General features: G+C 38.7%; 1 protein-coding gene across 1 annotated transcript; it reads right to left on the bottom strand.

Moving 5' to 3' along the window:
* Window positions 1–3,510: 3,510 nt before the first annotated feature.
* LOC131598529 (uncharacterized) lies at window positions 3,511–4,560 on the bottom strand. Its single transcript, XM_058871119.1, has one exon. The coding sequence runs from the start codon at window positions 4,558–4,560 to the stop codon at window positions 3,511–3,513; it is 1,050 nt and encodes a 349-aa protein (XP_058727102.1).
* Window positions 4,561–24,029: the final 19,469 nt, after the last annotated feature.

Raw genomic sequence — 24,029 nt, 5'->3', positions numbered from 1 at the left:
ACAATCTTCTTTGACTTTCATTATTTGAGTAGTACAATCTTTGATACATCCTTTCTTGATAGTTATGAGTGCACACATGTTGTCTTCATCAAAACACATAATATTTGGAGAAGCTTGCAATCACAAAAGTTTTTTATTAGTGGATTAAGTCCTTGTTGATAAGGTGAAATCACCTTTGTGGGTGGACTAGAGGTAATCTGGCTAACAGCGAACCAGGGTAAAATACTTCTATTCTCTATCATTGTTAGCATTGTGTTGTTTGTATTTGAGTTAACGATAAAAGCTTTAAATCTAGAAGCCAAATTTAAACCTCATCTTTCTTATGTTTATTTGAACCTTCATCCTCCTCCCTTGAGGGGATAAATATTTATAGAGGCCTTTTAGGATTAGGGTTTAGTTAACCCTGAGTGACAATAACTGCTACTTCCTGATCAGGAGAAGTTATTGACCACCTATCCTTCATGGGATAGTGGAGGACTCTCTCTCCTTTGACTAACGCAATTACACGTCATTAGTGTCAAGGGCGGATCCTTAAGTCATCGCATAGGCGATATATTTTTTGGATGAGGGCGCCAAAGTTTAGTACCTTCACAAATATAATATTACACTATCCATCAACGAAATAACATAAAGTAGTTATGGTTGTTCGGAATTGCAACTGAAAGTGGTTGCGGTGGTGAAATTGAGGAAATTTGAGAGAATCAAAAGAAGATTTCTACATACATCGCCATTATTCTGTATTTTAACATAAAAAAATTGTATGTTGATGAAGACCATTGTGAAGACAGTTTTGGTGCGACTGAGATAGATCTTTGGTGGGATAGAGGTGGTGCCTACGATAAAAAGAATAACACTCTAACGCTAAGAGATAGAGGTGGTATTCTACAAGTGTGGGTTTAATTGTACCTAAATGTCTTAAGATCACACTTATATAAGAGATATCGTTATAATTGTCTTTGAATTGCCCGATGTTAAGCGCAAATTATTGTTGAATGAAATCAACGAGTCTAATAAAAGGAAAGATGTGATCCTATGTAACAGCAGGTGATACAACTCTACCTTTGTGACGGTGAATGAGTTCCTAACAAGTATTGGGCTTATGCAAATTGTATCGGTCTTTATGAACCATTGACCAACTCAAACCAACTTTTAAAACACAAACCTTCTTATGTTTTTATGTTTTTTATTATGTTAACGTATCCTACCCGTTTTAGTGTATTTTTATTTGTCAGAAAACTACAATTTATAGTTCATCCAACTTAACCTCTTTTTAAATCAAAATTTAATATAAAGATATGTGTAATTAATCATGTTAATGGATTCAATTATATGGTTAAAAAATTTATTACACTTTCATTTTTACTTTAAAATTATCTTCAACCTTGTTCGGACGAGTAAAACAATATATAATTTTTATAAAGATGGTTTTACTTTTTACTGTATTATTTGGTACTACTCGATTAATTTTATGAAATATTTCTATCAATTTTCTTATATATTTAATACAATATTTAATTTTCTTACTAAATGTGAAAATTACAAATAAACCTTGCCAAAAAAATAATAATACAATATATGTATAATGTGTAAAACTTATTAATCACTAATACTAATTTACAACTCAATGACTATTTCGAGCCTTAGAAATTCTAACATAGTATAACATTTATGATATACAATTTAAGTTTTGTAGATTGATATATAAGTGGAAAAATTAGTTGTAGTCGAGGACCAATTCAATACTCTTGCTTTTAAACACTTGCTATGTGTAAACTTGCACATATAACTAACACAATAGGATTATGATTAAGTATACTCATATGTTGTAAGGTTTAAGATTGTAAGGCTAATTATGACTATTGCACATGGAAGATATTATATCTATTTTACTTTGATGTGAAATATGCCTTCTTGAATGGACCTTTGGAGGAAGTTGTTTATGTGAAGCAACCTCCAAGTTTTGAAATCAAAGGCAAGGAAGAAATGATATTAAAGTTGAACAAGACATTATATGGGGGTAAAGCAAGAAACCAAAGCTTGAAATAAGAGGATATATGGATTCCTAGTACACCAAAAGTTTATGAAGTGTGCCTCGTAATATGGTGTGCATGTAAAAAAATTGAGGAATGTTGTTGATGTGCCTATATGTGGATATATATGAATTCCTAGCATACCAAACATTTATGAAGAGTGCATCATAATATGGTATGTAAAAAATGAAGGAATGTTGTTGATGTGCCTATATGTGGATGATTTGTTGATCGCTAGTAGTAACATGGTTTTAATTAAAAAATTCAAGGAGCAAATGATGATTGAATTTTAAATTAATAGTCTTGGAATATTGGCTTTTTTTTAAAGATGGAATTTGTAAAAACATGAAAATGATTATATGCCTTGGATGTGCTAAATATATTCTACATGGTTGAGTGCAATTCAACATCAACCCATGCAGAAGCCAACATAAAACTTGAGAAAAATGCAAATGAAGAGTTTCCTGATCTAATTTTATTCAAGCAGATCATATGATCATTGAGATACATATGTTACAGTCGGTCAAATATACTATTTACATTTGAAAACCTAGTATATTTATGAGTGAGCCTAAAGCCTCACACATTTTTGTAACTAAAAGAATTATGAGGTACATAAAAGGAACACTCAACTATAGATTTATATTATGCAACTCCAAATCAGATTGGTATGGATCTAGTTGGCTTCTCACATGCAGAATGGTGTGGAGATAAACAAGATAATAATATCACCTCACTTTACTTGTTCAACTTATACCATGCTCATATTTCACCATGCTTGAAAAAGAATTCAATAGTCGCATTATTTACTTATGAGCCTAATTACATAGCAGACTCACCAGCTTTCTATTAAGCAATTTGGTTAGCTCCAATTTTGAAGGAGTTATAAATAGAAGTTAGTAAGCCTATGATCATATTATTAAACAACAAATTGAAATTGACCTGGCAAGAAATATTTTGTTAGATACCCTCTATTTTTTGAAATCAAAGGAAAAGAAAAATGGTATTCAAGTTGCACAATGCTTCAATAGTTGCATTCTTTACATGTGAGTTTGAGTACATATAAGACTCATTTGTTGTCTGTCAAATAATATGGATAGCCTCATTTTTGAAGGAGCTTAAAATAGAAGTAAGAAAGCCTATGATCATGTTCTTAGACAAAAAATCTACAATTAATTTGAAAAAAAACCATGTTCTACATGGCAGAAGTAGCACATTGAAGAAAGTTTTCATTTTCTTAGAGAACAATTCAACAAGGAGGTGTTGATGGTGATTCATTGCTCAATTGAAAAAATAACGAGAAGACATATTTACTAAAGTTGTCAAGCTCGATACATTTTAAAGGCTTAGAATATATATATATATATTAGAAAGCAAGAGATGATATATATTAAAATAGAGAACAATGTGTTCTCTAATCCAATTACAAGAGGACACGGGAAACCCCTACACAAAAAGGAAAATTACAAACCAACTTCATCTACGAAAGAAAAAACAAAGGCTCCTTAATGAAGTCGTAGAAAGAAAAATTGGAGTGTGTAATTTTCCCACAAAACATCCACTTCCAAACGAGCGACTTTATATTCCAAACGATATCATTTACACTCCACTTGTCCTCCTGAAAGCAAACACCGTTTCTAAGAATCCATAGGGTCCAAGAGGTCGCAAGCCACACCACCCCTAACTTTCCCTCTTTCACTTTCTTTAAGCGAAAGAAACAATACCAATCTAGAAAATTTGACATGCAATCATTATCATTAGTCTCCCCTTTACCCACCCATAAAGCCACCTCCTCCCACACCTTTTTAACCACCGAACAACTAAAAAAGAAGTGCTTCATGGTCTCCTCACAATTGCCACACAAAATACAATTTAAACTATCAAAAGGTATTGACATACCTCTACTCAACAAGAGATCTTTTGTGGGAAGTCTATTGCAGAAAAGCCTCCAACCGAAAGCCTTTATTTTAAAAGGAACCTCCGTCTTCCAAAGTAAGCCGAAAGCCTCATCACTTTTGTTATAAGGCCCAAAGGGGATCCGAAGACGCATATAAAAATCATAACAAGATGCCACCGTGAAAACCTTATCCGCGGACGTTCTCCCAATCCACTCCACCGAATCCTTCTCTTCCTTCCAACCACCGAATTCCTCCAAACGACCCTTCAAAGCGCCATACATTGCTCCGAAAACATCATCCTCCAACATGTCCTCTCTTATCCCTAAATCCCCCCACAACCACCTTTCTTCCTTCCAACCTCCCATCGATGCCACCGAAACTTTCTTCAAACGAGACTTCTCAAAAATATCCGGAAATTCCTCCTTAAGAGGTTTTCCATCCAACCATATAGATTCCCAAAATGGAGTGTTGAACCCATTGTGCACGGAGAATCTACAATTTTCCACAATCGGATCACAAGAAGAAAAAGAGCCTATTTTTACCATATCCTTCCACCAAAACGAACAAGATAGGGAAACTTTGCAACCGCTTCCAAGTTCCAACTCCATAAATGTTTGTAGATAAATCACCATACCGCACTTTTAAGATATTAAATCATAAAGCATTATTCCCTTCAAGAATTCTCCACCTCCACTTGTTAAGGAGAGCCATATTAAACAAGTTAATATTTTTCACCCCTAACCCCCTATCTCATAAGGCAAATTAACATCACTCCACTTCACCCAATGAATTATCCTCTTTTCCTCCACCCCCCCCCCCCCCAAAAGAAATTTATTTTGTATACTAGTAAATTTCTTCATCATTAATCTCGACATCTTGTAAAAAGACATGGTAAAAATGGCTAAAGAACTAAGCACGGACTTCAAAAGTGTGATTCTACCTCTCACGTTCAAAAAGCGGTTTGTCCATCCTTCCAAACGATTCTTCATTTTCAACACGAGAGGATTCCAAGTAGCTTCCTTCCTCGGATTGAAACCTATCGGAATGCCAAGAAAATAAAAGTTACTCTCTTCTTTCTTACAAGAAAGGAAGTGAGACACCGCATCCAAGAAATGAAGATTAGCATTAATTCCAATTAATTTGCTTTTATGGAAGTTGATTCCTAGCCCCGACACCAATTCGAAAGCCCGAAGCACCGCTTTCAAGGCCCTAACATGCTTCCAATTACCATCTCCCACAATCAACGTATCATCCGCAAATTGGAGAATGTCAACCCAACAAGCCTCCTTAATAGCAAATCTTTGGAACTCTCCCACTTTGATAGGTTGTTTAACAAGGCCCGTGTTTACGGTGATTTCCGGTAAACAACCGCTAGTCTTCCAAACTATAATAAATATGATTTGGTTACTCGCAGGATCGACTAGATTGATCCTAGGACATAGTCAAACGAAAGGTTTATTGTTATGATTGGATTCATACCTGTTTGTTTTGATTTCGAGAAATTTATGTTCAAATGACTAATCATTCGAGATAATGCTGGTTATATGAGTTAATGTAACTTCGACGCATAAATCGTAATCAGAAAGCATGTAAATTGCGGGAATGTAAATTGCAAGAAAATTAACATGCAAGAATATAAATCGCAAGAATATAAATTGCAGGAAAGTAATGTGCATAAAATCAAATGACTTCGAAAGTAAAAGTTAAACAAGGAAAGTAAATTGCAGGAAACGAAAAGATATTTGATAAAAGTAAATACACATGTATTCAAATTGGTGGTGTCATACGTACTTTTCTCAGCGAACTCTTTCTCTTAACACTTGATACTTGAGCGATATGTGAGTGATTTGTACAAAATGAACACACGAAATCCTATCATTAAGACTCCTATTTATACTAAATTCGACCCTAACGGTCATACAATAATCTAATGCCACGTTATCCATGAGAACTCTGGGGATGCCATCTGTCTATGTGCAGTTTATAGAAACCGTTTCGCAATTCAAACCTTCCCGCTCAAGTTCTTTTCGACATGTGGCTATATAGTTATATTCGAAAATGTTACGGAAACACATTAAGCTTCGGTACTTTATGTAATTTTTCCGCGAAATGTCTAAGTCTTGGTTAAGGTACCTTCCGTGTTAGCGTCGATACTTCTCTCCTTCGCTTCAACTTAGACTTTTTCTTAAAGCATAGCCATCAGTAGCCATTCTTTTAAAATCTTCGAAGATGGTCATCAGAAACCATCACTCTTCGAACTTAAACCTTCGAAGATCAACTTCTTAAACGAAATCTTCAGCTAACAAATTGCCCCCAATAAATGCCTGTTTCGACAAACGAGAGAAATGGGCGTTTCTTGCCATGATGGGATTTCGTTTTGCTTTCTTAGAGTTCCGAGATTAATAATTGACGTCATAATCAATTATGACTCTATTTCCAAAACGTCTTGTCGCTTTCAAAAACGTCTCCTCAACAGTTACATTCCCACGTCTTGACCTTACTTTATGATCATTACTCCTATATCCTAGGAATAGAGTTGGTGACTATTCGACCGCCGTTGGATTAAATCAATGCTTGCCGCGTGTCCTTTAGTTTTTACCCAAAAGATTTAAAAGGGTTTCCGTTAAACCTTTAAATACTTAGTCTCTTCCTCTCTTTTCCATTTAGTTCTATTCCTTTAAACTATTTTCAGAAAGACCGTACTTATTTGCCTCTAAACTTCTTCCTCAAATTAAACATCCTTCAATGGCGTCTTCTTCAAATGTTCTCCAACCAGTTCTGAAGCTTCAGAAACCTATGCAAATGGGGAACCAAGAATACATACCAAATCCAAATACTGCGGAGGAACGCGCCATTTACGTTTCTCAGGTAATCATCCCTTTTGAACTTTCTGGAAAAACTTATGCTTTCATGGGCCCGTTACCAGGAGAAAATAGTTCATCAAATAAATTCTTTCCTGCGTATTATAAGACTAGGCCTCTGGTTAGCAAGATTCAAATAGACGATGAAGGTAATCCAGTCTTAGAGGATTCTAACCCTGCAGAAGGGGCTTCGACTGCGCCTCCCGTAGCTTTAGAGAAAATTAGGTTAGATTACGTAACCAATTTTGTGAAGGTTTTTAGGTCAATCCCTTTAGCAAAAGATCCTGAACTGTACTATTCTTGGTTAGCCAAAGTGGAGAAACAAAAGGCTTCTTTCTGGCAAGAGTTAGGATTTACGACCTAATTCAATTGTCCAAGACTGGTTTAGAATATAACCAAACTATGTTAGTAGCATCAGTCCATTTCTGGGACGCTTCTCATAATACCTTTCACCTTCCATGTGGAATGATTACTCCAACCCTTTTTGATGTAGCTGCCATCACAGGGCTTCGAGCCGACTGGCGGAACCTTTGATCCTAATGTCTTGGATGTTGATACCATCAACTTCAACGAAGCTACAGTTACTTACACTGCTTTCATCCAGCAATATCATGATCAGGCAAATGCCACAGTCTCTGACGTAGAGCATATTGCTTTCCTGGCATTATGGCTTTCGAGGTGTGTTTTCTGCTCCAGGTCCATACAAGTAGCGAAAAGATATCTTTGCATGTCTAATCAGTTACATGATGGTAAGAAACTGAACCTGAGCCCATTTGATTCTAGGATTTCTTTACGAAAACCTTGGTGAAGCTGTAGTTCTTGTAAAGAATTACACAACAGGATCTCTCCTTTTCGCTGGTCCCTTCTGGTTATTACAACTGTGGCTTAATGCCACCTTCGAAGCTCACCTCCCATTCCGGGGCATCGTCAACGAAGAAGTTCCAGAGATCAAAAATTGATCTGTCGAAGGGACTAGATTGGCCTTGTTAACCCCGAAAGAAGAAACTAGGAAACTTCGTGAACATTTCTTAGCATATGTAATGATGTTTGCTAAACGTTACCAGTTCAGTTCTTCAATGGCTCCATTTGTACGAAGAGTTGTAGGTCCTAAATGGTTTACTCGAGAGTTTCCTGCAACATCTCCGGACCATCAAACTGAATCTTTGGCTATTTGGGAAGCTTTTCTTACCCCGAGGTTATTCTATCACCGCCTCCGACCTTCCAAAGGTCAATGTATCCTCGTTTGCTACCAGCCAAATCTTGTGTCGAGACAATTTGGGTTGGTCCAAGTGAAGCCCAAGTGTCTGTATGACAAAAGGAACCACATGTGCTTCCGTACCTTATACCTAACTGAAGATGAATGTGACACGAAGATAGCCAGATATACTGATGTTTTCACCCTTTCTCCTATCTCTTTCGTACCTTCTTTCTATTCCACTCCAGATTTTCAACAATGGTGGTCAGATTATTATACCACACAGATCTATGATGTCGAAGGCCTTACTCAAGAACTAACTGAAGCTTTTACTGCTGTGCAGGATAAATTCCACAAAGGTACCTCCACTCATATTAAAGAAATCCAAGCTTTTCAAAAGTTCTTTGAAACTATTTGCAGGCCTGATGATCTTAGTCAGACCGTTCGCGAAGCTGCTGTTATTTTACGTGAAAAGTTTTTTGCAAAACTGGATAAGTTGAAATTGCCCCCGTCTGTTCGACCAGAACTACGTTATGAAGTGGCATTTAAACTTAATCCTCCAAAATTCCCTCCACTACCAAGTGCTGATTTTGGTGTGGCTTTAAGTCCTCCTTTCCCAGACTGGTTCGTGTGTGGGAATGCTCTCAAAATTCTTCAAGAGAGTACCAAAAAATGCGCTGAACGAGTGGTCCCGACTAAGCATACCCTGGATACTTTCAAGGGCATCTCCATATAGATCTTGAACACGTTCGTGTCTTGACTCCAATACCCGAAGGTTTGGGTCTAGTTAATCTTTAGACTGACTCTTCTTTCTCTTATCGAGATCATAATTCCAATCTTTGTTGCAGCTGTTGCTCACAAGAGAAAGGTTAAAGCAACTGTTGCGCAGAAAGATTCTGAGGCCTCGAAGAGCAATAAGCCAAGTGGGAGCGATTCTATTACGACTAACGCGAAACCCACGGTACACACACATTTCATATTCCAACTTGCATGTCTTACGAATAGCGCTTATTTTCCTCCTTTTCATTTTTCAGAGTTCGAAGCCTCCAATGCCTTTGAAGCGAAAAGTTCTTCCAACTACTACTCCATACGTTGCTTCGGATGAGGAAGACAAGTCTCCCCCTCGTACCAGGCAAGGGCATAAAAAGAGACAAAAGGGCACCACACCTGTGGGCAAAGGGAAAGGACCTGGGTCTTCGAAGATCACTTCTTCGAGTGATAAGGTGTCTTCTGAAGAATCGCCTTTAAAAACCACTAGTAATGTTCTCGTGATGGAAAGCCACAATTCAAGTCCAGCCACTAATACAGCTAAGGTATCTAGGTTTTACAACATAATCATTTCTGTAAATTTTATTTCGAATGATTAAGTTAACGTCACCTTATGATTGCAGGATGATATTGGAACAACTACTTCTGATTTCAACTCCTTCAACGCTGCCATTCACCTTGGTAATCTTCAAGGTGAGCAAAAGAAGTCTTTTGCTTATGTCGAATGATTCTCTTGCGACTCTTACACCACAATTAACCATATTTGTTCATTTTTCAGATGTCCCTCAACACACCTCTCATACACTTTCACCAATCCTTGAAGATGCTCCCCCTCTTGCCACTGTCAACACTGTATCCCCTGTTGAAGGAAGCCATTCGACTGATGATTCTCCTCCTACTCGCAAAGACGCAAACATGGGTGAGGAGGACCAATTCTCAGGCGAAGATAATGCAGCTGTACCATCGACTGGGAGCGAAGACACCGTATCTAATCAAGGCGTCGTGGAAGAAACCTCCAAATTGATCGAAACTGACCTCTGTGGGAATTCAAATTTCGAAACTGTAGTTATTCCTGAAACTACTCCAATGCCTGCCCCAATCATACCTACTCCTTCAGAATTGGAGCAACTTAGGCAAACTGATCCTCTCAGTTTTCTTAAAACCATGATGAATATTGATAGTACTTCAACTCTTGTGTCTGAAGCTTCTCCAACTATTCATACCAAGTCTGGAGACAAAGAGGACACCCCCGGCCTCCTTCATCAAATAAAGGAGAATTTCTTCGAAACGAACCTCGTCGAAATCTTAAGTAAGGACTCCACGAGATGTCATGGCTTGAAGCAACTCTTGAAGAAAGTGGATTTACTTCTGGTTTCGAAAGAGGTCTCAGATGTAATTGTACTTCTGGGCTCTTTAATCGACCAACTTCAGTCTAACATTCTTCGACAGAAAGATGTTAATGAGCAGCTTGCTGCAAAAATGGCTTCCCATAGTTCTTCATGGAAAGCTGCCACCGAGGCAACCAACAAGGGTGATGCTCTTAGGTTAGAACGTTTGAAGAACCAAGAAGAATATGATAAGTGTGAGAAAAATATACAATCTTGGAAACAAGAGATCAAGAAACTCGAAGAGAAAATACAGAAAGCTGAATCTCGCCAAGCAACCATTCGACAAACCAATGATCAAGAAATAGCTGAAGTAGCACGACTAGGTATCCAACACTTCGAAGCTGCGCAGAAATTGGTGCCAGAGATCGAAGAGTTAAAGAAGCAACGAGCTCTGCTTGAGCTTCGTATGTCTTCCTGGGAGGCTCAGTATTCGAAGATCAAAGATAGCCTTCCTAGGGATTTCAGTTAATTTTCTTCGAACTTTGTATAACTTTTGTGGCGTAAATCCCTTTGTTTGTAATCGCTCAATTTCAGAATATATGTATGAAAAACTCGTCTTTTCACCTTTCGCTCTGAGCTGACCAATGATAATGTTTGGCAATACTTTAAAATATTATCAATATATTTCTTTTTATGCCACAGTAACCTTAATGAATGCCTCACGTGGCTCGATTGCCCTTCGCAGCCCTAGACTTGACGTTCTCTCCTCCCCTTAGCCGTAATCATCATTATTTGCTTACGTCATTTCCTCTTCAAACGTCTCTTTAAGACGTGCGTGCATCAGTTTTATGATTACGTTCCAACTTCCAAGGGCGGGGAAACGGCGGTGACCATAACTTCTCTCTGGAAACACCAAACGCAGTCTAATCAATCATTAAAACTGAAACGTTTCCTTATCGCTCCTTTTAACTATATAAAGGGTTAGTGTTCCATTCTTTTCTTCACGCTTTTTTCAAACTTTCACTTCAAAACTCTTTTCTTTTCTCTCGTGCTCTTTTCAACCACAATCTGTTTCAACCTTTAGCATGGCACTCAACAGCAACCTAACCTACGCTAACATTAGAACTCTTATTAAAAAGGAGTTCAAACCCTGCCCAGAAGAATTCAGCAGGCATCACATCAGCCTTCGTGCTCTTTTCCACAATCAGGGAATGGGATTTTACCCAACAATCTTAGAAGGGAATGTTTATCCCAAAATGCTTGCTGATTTCTGGATGTTTGCGTACCTACGTATTGATCCTGAAGGAAGAACTATTATAGTTTCTGAAATTCGAGGGGCTAAAGTTTCTATCACGCCCTCCACCATCTCTGATTTGTTGCGCTGCAGCAACACTGGAGCAACCTTTGATGATAACAGTTTCACCATGACCACTTCTGTCTTACTGAAGGGTCTCATGGAGAATAATCCATATAGCGCCAAAGTCATCAGGATTTGGCATCAACTTCTAGTGGGTAACTTTTACCCACGAAGCTGTGATGAGAACAGCATTATGGTGGAGGACTTGGAGTTCATCTCTTGTGCTTTGCGAGGGGTGAAGATCAACTTTCCTTTGTTGATCTTCAAACGACTCGTGGAAACTATTGCTTTAACTTCCTCTCGAGAGGGTTCGGTAAGTTGCCTTCCTTTTGGGAGGTTTTTATCCTACTTATTCCTCAAGAGAGGTGTAGTGCGAAGGATGCGAGACTTGGGGCGCATGAACATGTTCGAAGCAGAGGGTCTTCACATGCTGTCTTTGGAAGACTTAGAACAAAGGGTCAACTAAAGGGTAGATCCTTTTTAGGTTTTTACTGCTTCGTTTTTTTTTGTAATTTTTTGCTGCTCCATATGTATCAAAGTCACATTGTACCTCCCTTTAAAATTAATGAAGATCTTCTGCCGTATTTTTATTTATGCATGTTTTCTGGTCATAGAGCCATTTTGGTGCGAAACTAACCATTTTGGCTTACGTAGTATTACTCAAATGTCTACGTTTTTGCAATCTTTACTTCATGCATGCTTGGTTTGTATCTCTTTAGATACTTCCCATTTACTCTTAAGATCTTACGATCTTCTGCTAATTCTTCTATCTCGTAAGCATTATTTGAGAATACTTTCAAGATTCGAAAGGGACCTTCCCAGTGTGGGGACCATTTCCCCAAAGCTTGGTTCTTTCGATCTATAGGTAAAATAACTTTCCAAACTAGATCATTATTAATAAATGTTTTACCTTTCACCTTTTTATTGTATGCTCTGGACACCCTTTCTTTCCGTCTCTTTATCATCTCCAAAGCTCGAAGTCTGTCTTCGTCCAAGTCGACTAATTCATTCATCATCAGTTCCTAGTACATGTTAGGGGGAATTTCTGCTTGTCTTTGTATCCGGACTGATTGCAAGTATATTTCAACTGGGAGTACCACATTGTGTCCAAATGTCAGTTGAAAAGGGGTAGTATTCGTATCTTCTTTCGGAGATGTTCGACAAGCCCAAAGTGCTTGGTCCAAAGTTCTGTGCCAACTTTTAGGTTTTTTCCCTACATGCTTCTTTATGAGACCAATTATTATTTTGTTCGCTGCTTCGACTTGTCCATTTGCCTGAGCATAGTAAGGTGTAGAAGTAAACAATTTGAAGCCTATCACTTTGGCGAAATCTTGCATTTTTCGCCCGGTGAACACTGATCCTTGATCTGTAGTTATACTTTCTGGGATCCCGAATCTGTATATAATATGTTTTTGAATGAACTCGATCACAGCTTTTTGATCAACGTTCGCGAGTGGTATAGCTTCGACCCATTTTGTAAAATAGTCGATTCCCACTAAAATATACCTCTGACCTCTAGATGACTTGGGGTGAATTTCTCCAATTAGGTCCAACGCCCATCCTCTAAAGGGCCAAGGCTTTATTATTGAAATTAGTTCATTTGCGGGAGCATGTTGAATACCTGCATGTTCTTGACATTCTTGACACCCTTTGGCAAATTCTATGCAGTCTTTTAACATGGAAGGCCAATACATTCCGTATCGAAATAGAAGCCATTTCATTTTGTGCCCCGCTTGGTGGGCACCACATGCTCCGTTATGCACGCTCGAGAGAGCTAAGTAAGCTTCTGCTTCACCCAAACATTTTAGCAGTACTCCTTCAGGAGTCTTTTTGAACAACTCATTTCCTATCAGAAAGTATGATAAGGCTCGATATTTTACTTTCCTATCCGTGTCTGACGAAGGGTCCTTCAAATAATTCACAATTGGACTTCTCCAGTCTGTGTCTGCCAACGAGTCTATGTTCAAAACTTCGAATTCCTCTTTGTTAGCAAACCCTATTTGTGAGTTTTCCAGATCACTTGGAGAAAGTTTCGTAGCCATTGCTCTGCCTCTTACCTGGATCAATTCCTCGAATTTTCTTTTCGATACCCTGTACCCTGAGGCTAGTTGTGCCAAATCGTTTGCTTCCTGGTTCTGCAATCTTGGGACATGGTTCAGATCCACATATTCGAATTTTTTAAGCAACCTATTTGCTATAACAAAGTACATGATCAAATTTTCTTTGATGCACTTGTACTCTTTCGTTAGTTGTTTAATCACTAATTCGGAGTCTCCTTTAATTTTGACTCTGGTTGCCCCCAATTCTAACAAAGCTTCAAGTTCGGCTATCAATGCTTCGTATTCAGCTTCATTATTGGAACATAGAGGGCCTTCGATTCTATACTTGAGCTTTGTTGGAATTCCTTCAGGAGAAATTAGCAATTCCAACGCCAGTTCCTTCTTTGTGAGCTGAATCGTCAAAGTATAACTTCCAAGGTGGCAGTTCCACGTATTGCTGAGAATTTTCTTCTATTGCATGATCAACAATGAAGTCTGCCACAATTTGCCCCTTCATTGCCTTAAGGGGTTGAAATGTTAAAGAGTACTCAGTTAAGGCCAAAGCCCATTTGCCAATTCGACTATGTAATATTGGCTTCGATAACATATGTTTAATAACATCACAATGGGACGAAACATAAACATCAACTGGCTTTATATAATACTTGAGTTTAATACATGAGAAATATAAACAAAGGCAGAGTTTTTCTATTACACTATACCTAGTCTCTGCATCATTGAGTACTCTACTTAGGTAATAGATGGCTCTTTCGATGCCATTTTCATCCTCCTGAGCTAACATGCTACCTATTGTTTTATCCGAAGCTGAGATGTACAAGCGCATGTGCTTCTTTCCATTCGGAGGAGCTAATATTGGAGGATGCATCAAGTATTGCTTGATCTTTTCGAAAGCTTCTTGATGTTCAGCTAGCCATTCAAACTTGCCTTGCTTGAGTCGAAGCAAAGGTGAGAAGGCTTGGGTGCGTCCACTTAAATTGGAGATGAATCTTCTCAAAAAGTTTATCTTCCCCAATAAGGACTGCAGTTGCTTCTTCGTGGAGGGAGGCTTCGCTTCCATAATGGCCTTTGTTTTATTCTGGTTAATTTCTATCCCCTTCTTGTGAACCAAAAAACCTAGGAAGTCTCCCGCCTGCACAAAGAAAGCACATTTAAGGGGATTCATCTTCAAGCCATGTTTTCGTATTCTCTCGAATGATTGGCTCAGATGATCTAGATGATTGGAATCTGATACAGATTTTACCACAATATCATCTATGTATACCTGCATAAATGTTTCTATAAAGTCATGAAATATAGAATTCATTGCTCTCTGATATGTTGCCCCAGCATTCTTTAGGCCGAAAGGCATTACTACCCATTCGTATGTACCTATTGCCACTGGGCAACGAAAAGCTGTTTTAGATACATCTTCTTCTGCAATGAAAATCTGGTTATATCCAGAGTATCCATCTAACATACTCAGATACTCGAAACCTGCGGCTGAATCTATCAGCATTTCTGCCACAGGCATAGGATATTCATCCTTAGGTGTTGCTGCGTTTAGATCACGAAAATCTATGCATACTCTTAAAGAACCATTCTTTTTAATAACCGGCACAATATTAGCAATCCATTCAACATACCTCGTGGTCTGGATGAACTTGCAGCGCATGAGTCTTTCTACCTCTGCCTTGATCTTCGAATGGATCTCGGGTGCAAACCTTCTTGGAGTTTGCTTAATCGGCTTTTTCCCTTCTTTGATTGGCAACTTTAGTTCGACTAAGTCTCGTGCCAAACCAGGCATTTCGTCGTAATCCCACGCAAAACAATCTTTGTTTTCTTTCAGCAAAGTAATGACTTTAGATTTTAGAGTTGGTTCCAGTTTTGCACTAACATACGTTATCCTCTTCCGATCTCCTTCCCCAAGATTTACTTCTTCAAGTGGATCTTGGGCTAACATTTTAATATTCGAGGCCATAGGGTCTTTCTCGAATCCCAGAGGCTCTTCGTCGTATATTGCGTCCAGCTTTTGGGTAAGTTCTTCCTCTGTGGTGTTTGCCATTCGAACTGGATCTTCAAAAGATTGAGAGGACACATGTAACCTTGAATTTGATATCTCCTTATTTTCTGAAACCGAATTTACCGTCATGTTTGATAACTCGGCTTCGAGAGCCGTGTTTCTTTTGTTCTCGGCTATATAAGCCGAAATCTTCTCAAAGAAGGAGGACTCAGACATCATCAACATCGTCGTCCCAGCCTGTTGGCCGTATTGTTGGATAATTCTCATTTGATGCGACATCCTCTGGACCGTCCATTATCTCTCTATTCCACTGGAAACCATTTGGGTGTAAAGATAGATAGTATAATGCGTTCTTGTTTGGAGTGTATATATCTTCCGCAGCATGGCAAGGTCCTATATTTCCCAGGTTCCTGTCGAAGCTGGTTTTGTTGACTTGATTAACTTCAGCCATATAATAACTCTGGACTCCTTCGATGTTCTCCACTATGCCATCTTGTCTCCAAATGGTTAGTCTTTGGTGCATAGTTGAAGGCACCGCAGCAACTCCGTGGATCCATTCCCTTCCTAACAAGAGATTATAATTTGCTTTTGCTGGTATCACCATGAACATAGTTGGTCTGGTAACAGAACCCACAGTTAAATTTACTTGAACAACTCCCAGAGTCTGCCCAATTTTGCCTTCGTAGTTTGACAAAACCATGTTATGAGGCCTTATATCTGTGTCAAACATATCAATTCTCTTCAACATGTATTGGGGCATTAGATTCACTGCCGCCCCTCTATCTACCAAAACTTTGTTAATACCAACGTTCTCAATCTTAGCCTCTATATAGAGTGGTTTCAGATGATTTCGCATGCCTTCGTCAGGCCTTTCGAAGAAAGCATTCTGCTCCTCAACTGTTCCGTTGTTTAGCACGTAGTAACACACAAGTCTGTGTTTTGTCATCTCTTCGACGTCAGTTTCTTCACACTCCTCAACTTCAGTTTCTTGATTGAATTCGTGAGGGAGGACTGACACCACGTTGCATATCAAGTTGAGAGATGATACTCCATCTGAATCGAAATCATTTGTCATTCTATCTTCTTCCTTCCAAGAATTGGAACGCATCTTTTCTTCTTCTTCTAAAATATTTTCATCTTCGAAGAGTCTGCGTTCTACCGGAGGTTTGCTTGCCTTTGCCCCCTGGTGTTGGACTTGGTTGCTGCTAGACTCTCCAATCTCCCTTGGCTTGTATTCTCCTTGGGCCTTCTTCATTCTCTGGTGCCGTCTCCATTGGGATCTGGACATAGGATTTCTACCTTTGTAATTCTCAAGCCTATACATCTCTCCATTTGAGGTCTGAAATTGCTTCCTATAGGCCATTGTAGTTCTTCCTCCTTGGTCCCAGCTTCTCCACTTATTGGTTCTTGCGCCAGCTTGCACCCATCTGTCCTTAGGTGTATCTGCAGGGACTCTGAATGTGACCCTTCGTGCCTTAGGGTGAGGACTGTCAGGCCTCTTATATGAAGTTCGATTGTCGAACGTATATATATCAGGACGGAGACCTTGGGTTTCTCGATTCATGATAAAATAACTCCTTTCGAGGGAACGCGCTAGGAGTTCATCATACACTGCTCCGCACCTGGGACATAACACCACTTCTGTATTTGCTTTGTGGCATCTGACTAAGAAACTCACCAAACTTTCCGCAATTCTTGGGTATATCTTTAGCAGTAGGTTTCCGCCTCTCCAAGGCTGCTCCAATCTCTCTCTCAGGGTCCTCTCGAAGTTAGCTTGGATTCTTCGATTCAGCATTATAGAGCATCTTGGGCACATCAGCATTTTTCCTCCATTCTTCTCGTGGCAATCCCAAAGGTAATCTTTCAAAGTTTCGCCCTTTGGTGGAATGTCCACATTTCCCTGTTGCCTTGTCAGCCATTTCTCCAGCTCTTCGATTTCAGACAAAGGTCGTCTAGCATTTACCATGTTGACAACTGCTGGAGGGGCTTCAGAAATTTGTATCTGCTGAAGTTTCATCCTGAGGTATTCAGTGGCCTCGCTAGTTTTTTCCTCCAGATTGTCGGTCATTTCTGGGTCGAGGGATTCTTCAACATCAGTATTGAAGACCGCATCACCATTTAGGCTTTCAGTAACCTGCTTTCCCTTTGACATCATTTCTGGTTCAGCAAATTCGACTTCAGACACTTCCACCATGTTGATGTCACATGGCTTACACAGGTTGGTGTCAGCAATGTTCAGGGGGTTGGTATCGACCTTCATATGACTTTTGGTCTTGTCAGCGAATTTCAAACGACCATCCTTGATAGCATTCTGAATTAGATCCCTGAAAAGAAAACATTGTGAGGTTTTATGGCCTAAAAAACCATGATATTTACAAAAGCCTCGCTTCTTCCGTTGTTCTAACGGAGGAATTTTAGAGTTAGGAGGCACTATCATTTGGCCATCTTTTACTAATAAATCGAATATTTCGTCACATTTGGTGACATCGAATGTATAGGTTTTCTTAGGAAATCTATCGTTTTTATCATTTTCTACTGGATTTTTTCCGTTGGCAGGGGTAAGTAATTTGCAAGCATAAGGCGGTGCTTCTTTTAATTCAGCTAGATCTATTTCGACCTCCTCTATGCTATATGAGTCATCGAAGGTTTCGCTATTAGTGTCTTCGACTTCAACATAAGATACTCTTTCTTTCTTGTAACTCTTGTTCACTTTAGCCTTTTCTGCTTTCAGCCGTTCGACCTGTCGAACCCTATCTGCCAATTGGGCCATATCTCTTAAATATTGGGTATCTAATTTCTTTCTAATCGAATAGTCTAAACCACCAGCGGCTATTTCGACTAATTCGTGCTCTGGGATGACTGTGAAACATCTTGATTTCAACAGACGGAACCTGTTTAGGTAATCATCAATAGGCTCTGTGAATTTCCTTTTAATGCTAGCCAATTCCTTCAAACTTATCTTTGTTTGACCCATGTAAAATTGTTCGTGGAACAATCTTTCCAATTGTGTCCATGTATCTATGGAGTTTGGGGTAAAGTAGTAAACTAAATGAAGGCATTTTTCGTTAATGAACTAGGAAAATACTTGATCCTTAGATCTTCGTTCCCTGCTAACGTTCCTGCCTCTGTTAAATATCTGGCTATATGTTCCACCGTCGATTCGCTAGTATCCCCTGCAAATTTGGTAAACTTGGGTACCTTAATACCTCTTGGCAATTCACTTTGCATGATGTATTCAGGTATGGGAGATGTGTAATTTGGACGTCGAAATCCAGTATTAAAGCCGTTATTAGCCATTATTCTTTCTATCATGGCAGTAAGATTATTTTCTGTTGCCAGATCATTTCTCCTGACTCTGTGGACAACTTCGTCAGGATGTTCGTCTCTCCCTACCATAACTAGTCTGGGCTGTTGTCGAGGAACAGCTTGTTGGCCAGTATCAGTCGTTTCGATTTGAGTTCCCAGTTCGACCGCTGGATTCTGTGCGACTGGATTTGGCCTTGGTGGGGGTACTATGTTTCTGATTTGTTCGACAATTGGATCCTTTTCTTGGTAGGCTGACTGGTTATTCCTTCGTCTATTTTGTGGGACTCCTAAAAAATCTGCCATTCGTCCCAATTGCGATGATAATCTCTGGTATGTTTCTGCACTATCCTGGCTAGACCTAGTAATGCTTGCTACTATTGGATTAAAGATTGTTCCTAATTCTCTAGCAAGGAGTCCTACCATATCCTGGTTACTTGCATCCATTTCTTGTCGAAATGCTGCTTGAGTATTTGTGGTCATAGGGGGAATCTGAGCCGACAAACCAGTATTGTGTGCACTTCGACCTACTGAACCCATGTTTGGTGAAAACACCGTTGTGTTGGCTGCGGTGTATGTAGGCCCTGTTCCTCGTAATCCTGCCATGTACGAATATGGCATCCCGTATGGCATATTTTGCCTCAAACCATCTACAGCGAATGATGGTCCTGGGGTAGATAAATAATTTGCAGCGTTCGTCGATACGGGTGGTATCTCGCCTGTGCTTGCAAACGGAGGAGCGGTAGTTGATACTGAAATTGGGATAGTCCCAGTTGATGTGGAAGTATTTTCAATCATGGCTTGCGAACTAGCCGCTGGTTCAGATCTTGTCACAACCGGTATGGCCTGTGCTCCTTGAGTGGAAGTCGAAACATTCGGCGCATTTGGCGCTACTGTTCCTGATCCTTGTGGGGGATTTTCTTCGCCCCCTGCACTGGCCGCTACGACCATTTTCTTGTTGTACCTTCGTTTAGGAACTGGATTTGCACTGTTGGTTAATTTACCGTTCCTAAGGTTCATACAAGGTCTTGACAATTTCTAGACAAAACAAAACAATCGATTAATAACACTTAGTTTGACACTGTCCCACTGGGCGTGCCAATTTGTTTACGGTGATTTCCGGTAAACAACCGCTAGTCTTCCAAACTATAATAAATATGATTTGGTTACTCGCAGGATCGACTAGATTGATCCTAGGACATAGTCAAACGAAAGGTTTATTGATATGATTGGATTCATACCTGTTTGTTTTGATTTCGAGAAATTTATGTTCAAATGACTAATCATTCGAGATAATGCTGGTTATATGAGTTAGTGTAACTTCGACGCATAAATCGTAATCAGAAAGCATGTAAATTGCGGGAATGTAAATTGCAAGAAAATTAACATGCAAGAATATAAATCGCAAGAATATAAATTGCAGGAAAGTAATGTGCATAAAATCAAATGACTTCGAAAGTAAAAGTTAAACAAGGAAAGTAAATTGCAGGAAACGAAAAGATATTTGATAAAAGTAAATACACATGTATTCAAATTGGTGGTGTCATACGTACATTTCTCAGCGAACTCTTTCTCTTAACACTTGATACTTGAGCGATATGTGAGTGATTTGTACAAAATGAACACACGAAATCCTATCATTAAGACTCCTATTTATACTAAATTCGACCCTAACGGTCATACAATAATCTAATGCCACGTTATCCATGAGAACTCTGGGGATGCCATCTGTCTATGTGCAGTTTATAGAAACCGTTTCGCAATTCAAACCTTCCCGCTCAAGTTCTTTTCGACATGTGGCTATATAGTTATATTCGAAAATGTTACGGAAACACATTAAGCTTCAGTACTTTATGTAATTTTTCCGCGAAATGTCTAAGTCTTGGTTAAGGTACCTTCCGTGTTAGCGTCGATACTTCTCTCCTTCGCTTCAACTTAGACTTTTTCTTAAAGCATAGCCATCAGTAGCCATTCTTTTAAAATCTTCGAAGATGGTCATCAGAAACCATCACTCTTCGAACTTAAACCTTCGAAGATCAACTTCTTAAACGAAATCTCCAGCTAACAGCCCGTTAAAGCTTATAAAAAAAAACAAGGCCCGTTAAACCTTCCGTCACTAGAACAAAAAGAAACGGAGAAAGAGGATCTCCTTGTCTCAAACCCTTGTGAACAATAAACTCCTTCGTGGGACTTCCATTAACAAGCACTGACATCTTTCTATTGAAAATCAACAATTCCATCCAACTTATCCATCTAGCACCAAAATCCATCCTTTTAAGCATATACCTTAAAAAACTCCAACTAACCTTATCATAGGCCTTCTCAAAATCCACTTTAAAAAGCATACAATTTTTTCCTTCTTTTCTAGCATAATCCACTACCTCATTCGCCACTAGGACACCATCCAACAATTATCTCCCGGGAACGAAGGCACTTTGAGAAGGAAAGATGATAGAGTTAAGCACACCTTTTAATCTTCCCGCCAAAAGTTTAGTCACCACCTTATACAAGCAACCAACCAAACAAATTGGCCTATAATCATCCAAAGACAAAGGATTTTTACATTTAGGAATAAGGGTTAAAAAAGATGACACAATCGCCTTTGAAATGGTTCTTCCTTCAAAAAAAAAGAATTAAAGAAATTAATAAAGTCATCTTTTATACTGTGCCAACACTTCTTTAAAAAGAGGAAAGAAAACCCATCCGGCCCCGGACTTTTAGCCACTCCACAATCCCAAACCGCCTATTTAATTTCACTTTCCGAAAAAGGTTTTTCAAGCCCCGAAGCTTCTTCCGCACTAATGTCCTTGAAATGAATACCATCCAACGTCGGTCTAACATCTTCCTCTTCGAAGAACTTCTTCTCAAAGTGATTAAAAACCGCTTGTTGCACTTCCTCCACCGATTCCGCCACTCCCCCCGAATAAATAATCGGCCCAATATGATTAATCCTTCTTCTTTGTTTCATAACTTTGTGAAAGAAGCCACTATTCGAATCTCCCTCTTTAAGCCAATGTGTGTGTGTGTGTGTGTGTGTGTGTGTGTGTGTGTGTGTGTGTGTGTGTGTGTGTGTGTGTGTGTGTGTGTGTGTGTGTGTGTGTGTGTGTGTGTGTGTGTGTGTGTGTGTGTGTGTGTGTGTGTGTGTGTGTGTGTGTGTGTGTGTGTGTGTGTGTGTGTGTGTGTGTGTGTGTGTGTGTGTGTGTGTGTGTGTGTGTGTGTGTGTGTGTGTGTGTGTGTGTGTGTGTGTGTGTGTGTGTGTGTGTGTGTGTGTGTGTGTGTGTGTGTGTGTGTGTGTGTGTGTGTGTGTGTGTGTGTGTGTGTGTGTGTGTGTGTGTGTGTGTGTGTGTGTGTGTGTGTGTGTGTGTGTGTGTGTGTGTGTGTGTGTGTGTGTGTGTGTGTGTGTGTGTGTGTGTGTGTGTGTGTGTGTGTGTGTGTGTGTGTGTGTGTGTGTGTGTGTGTGTGTGTGTGGTATTACATTTCAATTCCTGTTAGTTAGTTAGTTTCGTAGTTGGCTAATTAATGTTATTTTGGATATACTCGATGTGGAACTTCCATATCGTGTATATAACCATTACCTCATTGATCAATATACATTTCCATTTACTCAATTATTCTCTCTATCTTCCATTGACTTACACTAAAAAAAAATAACTCCTTGGATTCACTGATAATCCGTTCTTTATATTTTCTCATAATATATTAATGTAAACAAGTTGTTTGTTTATAATAATAATAATAATAATAATAATAATAATAATAATAATAATAATAATAATAATTATTATTATTATTATTATTATTATTATTATTATTATTATTATTATTATTATTATTATTATTATTATTATTATTATTATTATTACAACTTTCTAAGTACTTTCAAACTTTTTTGCACGAGTAAAACAATATATAATTTCTATAAAGACAATTTTATGACTTCCTATATTATTTGGTGCAACTCGGTACAATTATCAAAGAATTTCTATCAATTTTTTTATATATTTAATACTACATATAATTTTCTTATCAACTATTAATAGAATATACATGCAAACTATCAATTTTACCTTGACTTCAAATTATTTTCATTTTCAAAAGTTTAAATTAGTAAAAAGCCAATATTTCAGAAAATTATTTTCAATTAATTTTACTCTATTTTTTGTTTTTTTAAATCTATCAACAATACAAATAAATGTAACATAAAAAACACATGTAGAAGTAAAAAAAGTAAAACAAGATGAACACGGGTGAGTACAAACAAATATTTTTACACTTTTTATAGTTATTAATTTATATTTGTTTTTTAGATCTATTAACAATGTAAATGAAGAAAAAAACTCATAATAAAATTAAAAAATAAAACAAAAGAATACATGAATACAAACAAATAAACAACTAAGTTAAAAAAATCTCAAAATTTAAATATAGATAAATCTAACTCATTTTATTTGGTTTTTTTTTTAGCCACCTCCCTATGGGGTCACCCCCAGCGAAAAATCCAAATTACCCCTGCTTCGGAAATGAACTTCTGAAGCACTTTTTTTTTTAAAAAAAATTCCACAATTCGGAAGTGCATCTCCGAAAACACCTCATGGGGGTGTTTTCGGAGATGAACTTTCGAAAACACCTTTGTTCAGATTTTGGGGGGTTTCGGAAATGAACTTCCGAATTATGCAGAAACTGTATTTTTTTTTATGTTTTTCTTAACAGTCTCGTATTTTTAATTAAAGAAAACCGGGAAATAAAATAAGTGACATATAAACAGAAAAAACTAATATGATAAAAAAAAAGTAATATATACAAGTCGATCCAAATCCAAATAAAAATAGTGTGCTAAAGATACAATCCGAAAACAAAAAATAAATAAACCCGACCACTACTGGGTGTGCCTAACCCTCTCTCCCTGGGACCTCCTCTGCCGCCTGTATGTCGCCGCACGGCCCGCATCAGTGACGATTATCTCCATCACGGCGACTGCCTCTAGACCACCCTGATGAACGACACCTCGATCTAACGCGTCCCGCCCAAGCATCTCTATCCGCTGGCAGATCGGCATGAGATCAATGGTGTGGTCATCCTCGGCCTGCTGGTTCTCCAAGATCTCCTCGTGTGCTGGCCTAGGAGCGCCGGGAACGTCGGGTCTCAGCAGAGGATGTGACACCCGGTAGAACCATGTGACGTATCCCTCCACATTGTGCCAGTCCTGTGTGACCCGAGTGCGACGGTACTC

This window comes from Vicia villosa, linkage group LG4 (genome assembly GCF_029867415.1).
Source record: "Vicia villosa cultivar HV-30 ecotype Madison, WI linkage group LG4, Vvil1.0, whole genome shotgun sequence".
NCBI classification, from domain to species: domain Eukaryota; kingdom Viridiplantae; phylum Streptophyta; class Magnoliopsida; order Fabales; family Fabaceae; genus Vicia; species Vicia villosa.
The sequence above is the reverse complement of the archived record's forward strand: the minus strand, read 5'-3'. Positions and strand labels throughout refer to the sequence as shown.

What these genes read in the sequence shown, in the direction of transcription:
- LOC131598529 (XM_058871119.1), bottom strand. Translation starts at nt 4,560, where the DNA reads ATGGTGATTTATCTACAAACATTTATGGAGTTGGAACTTGGAAGCGGT.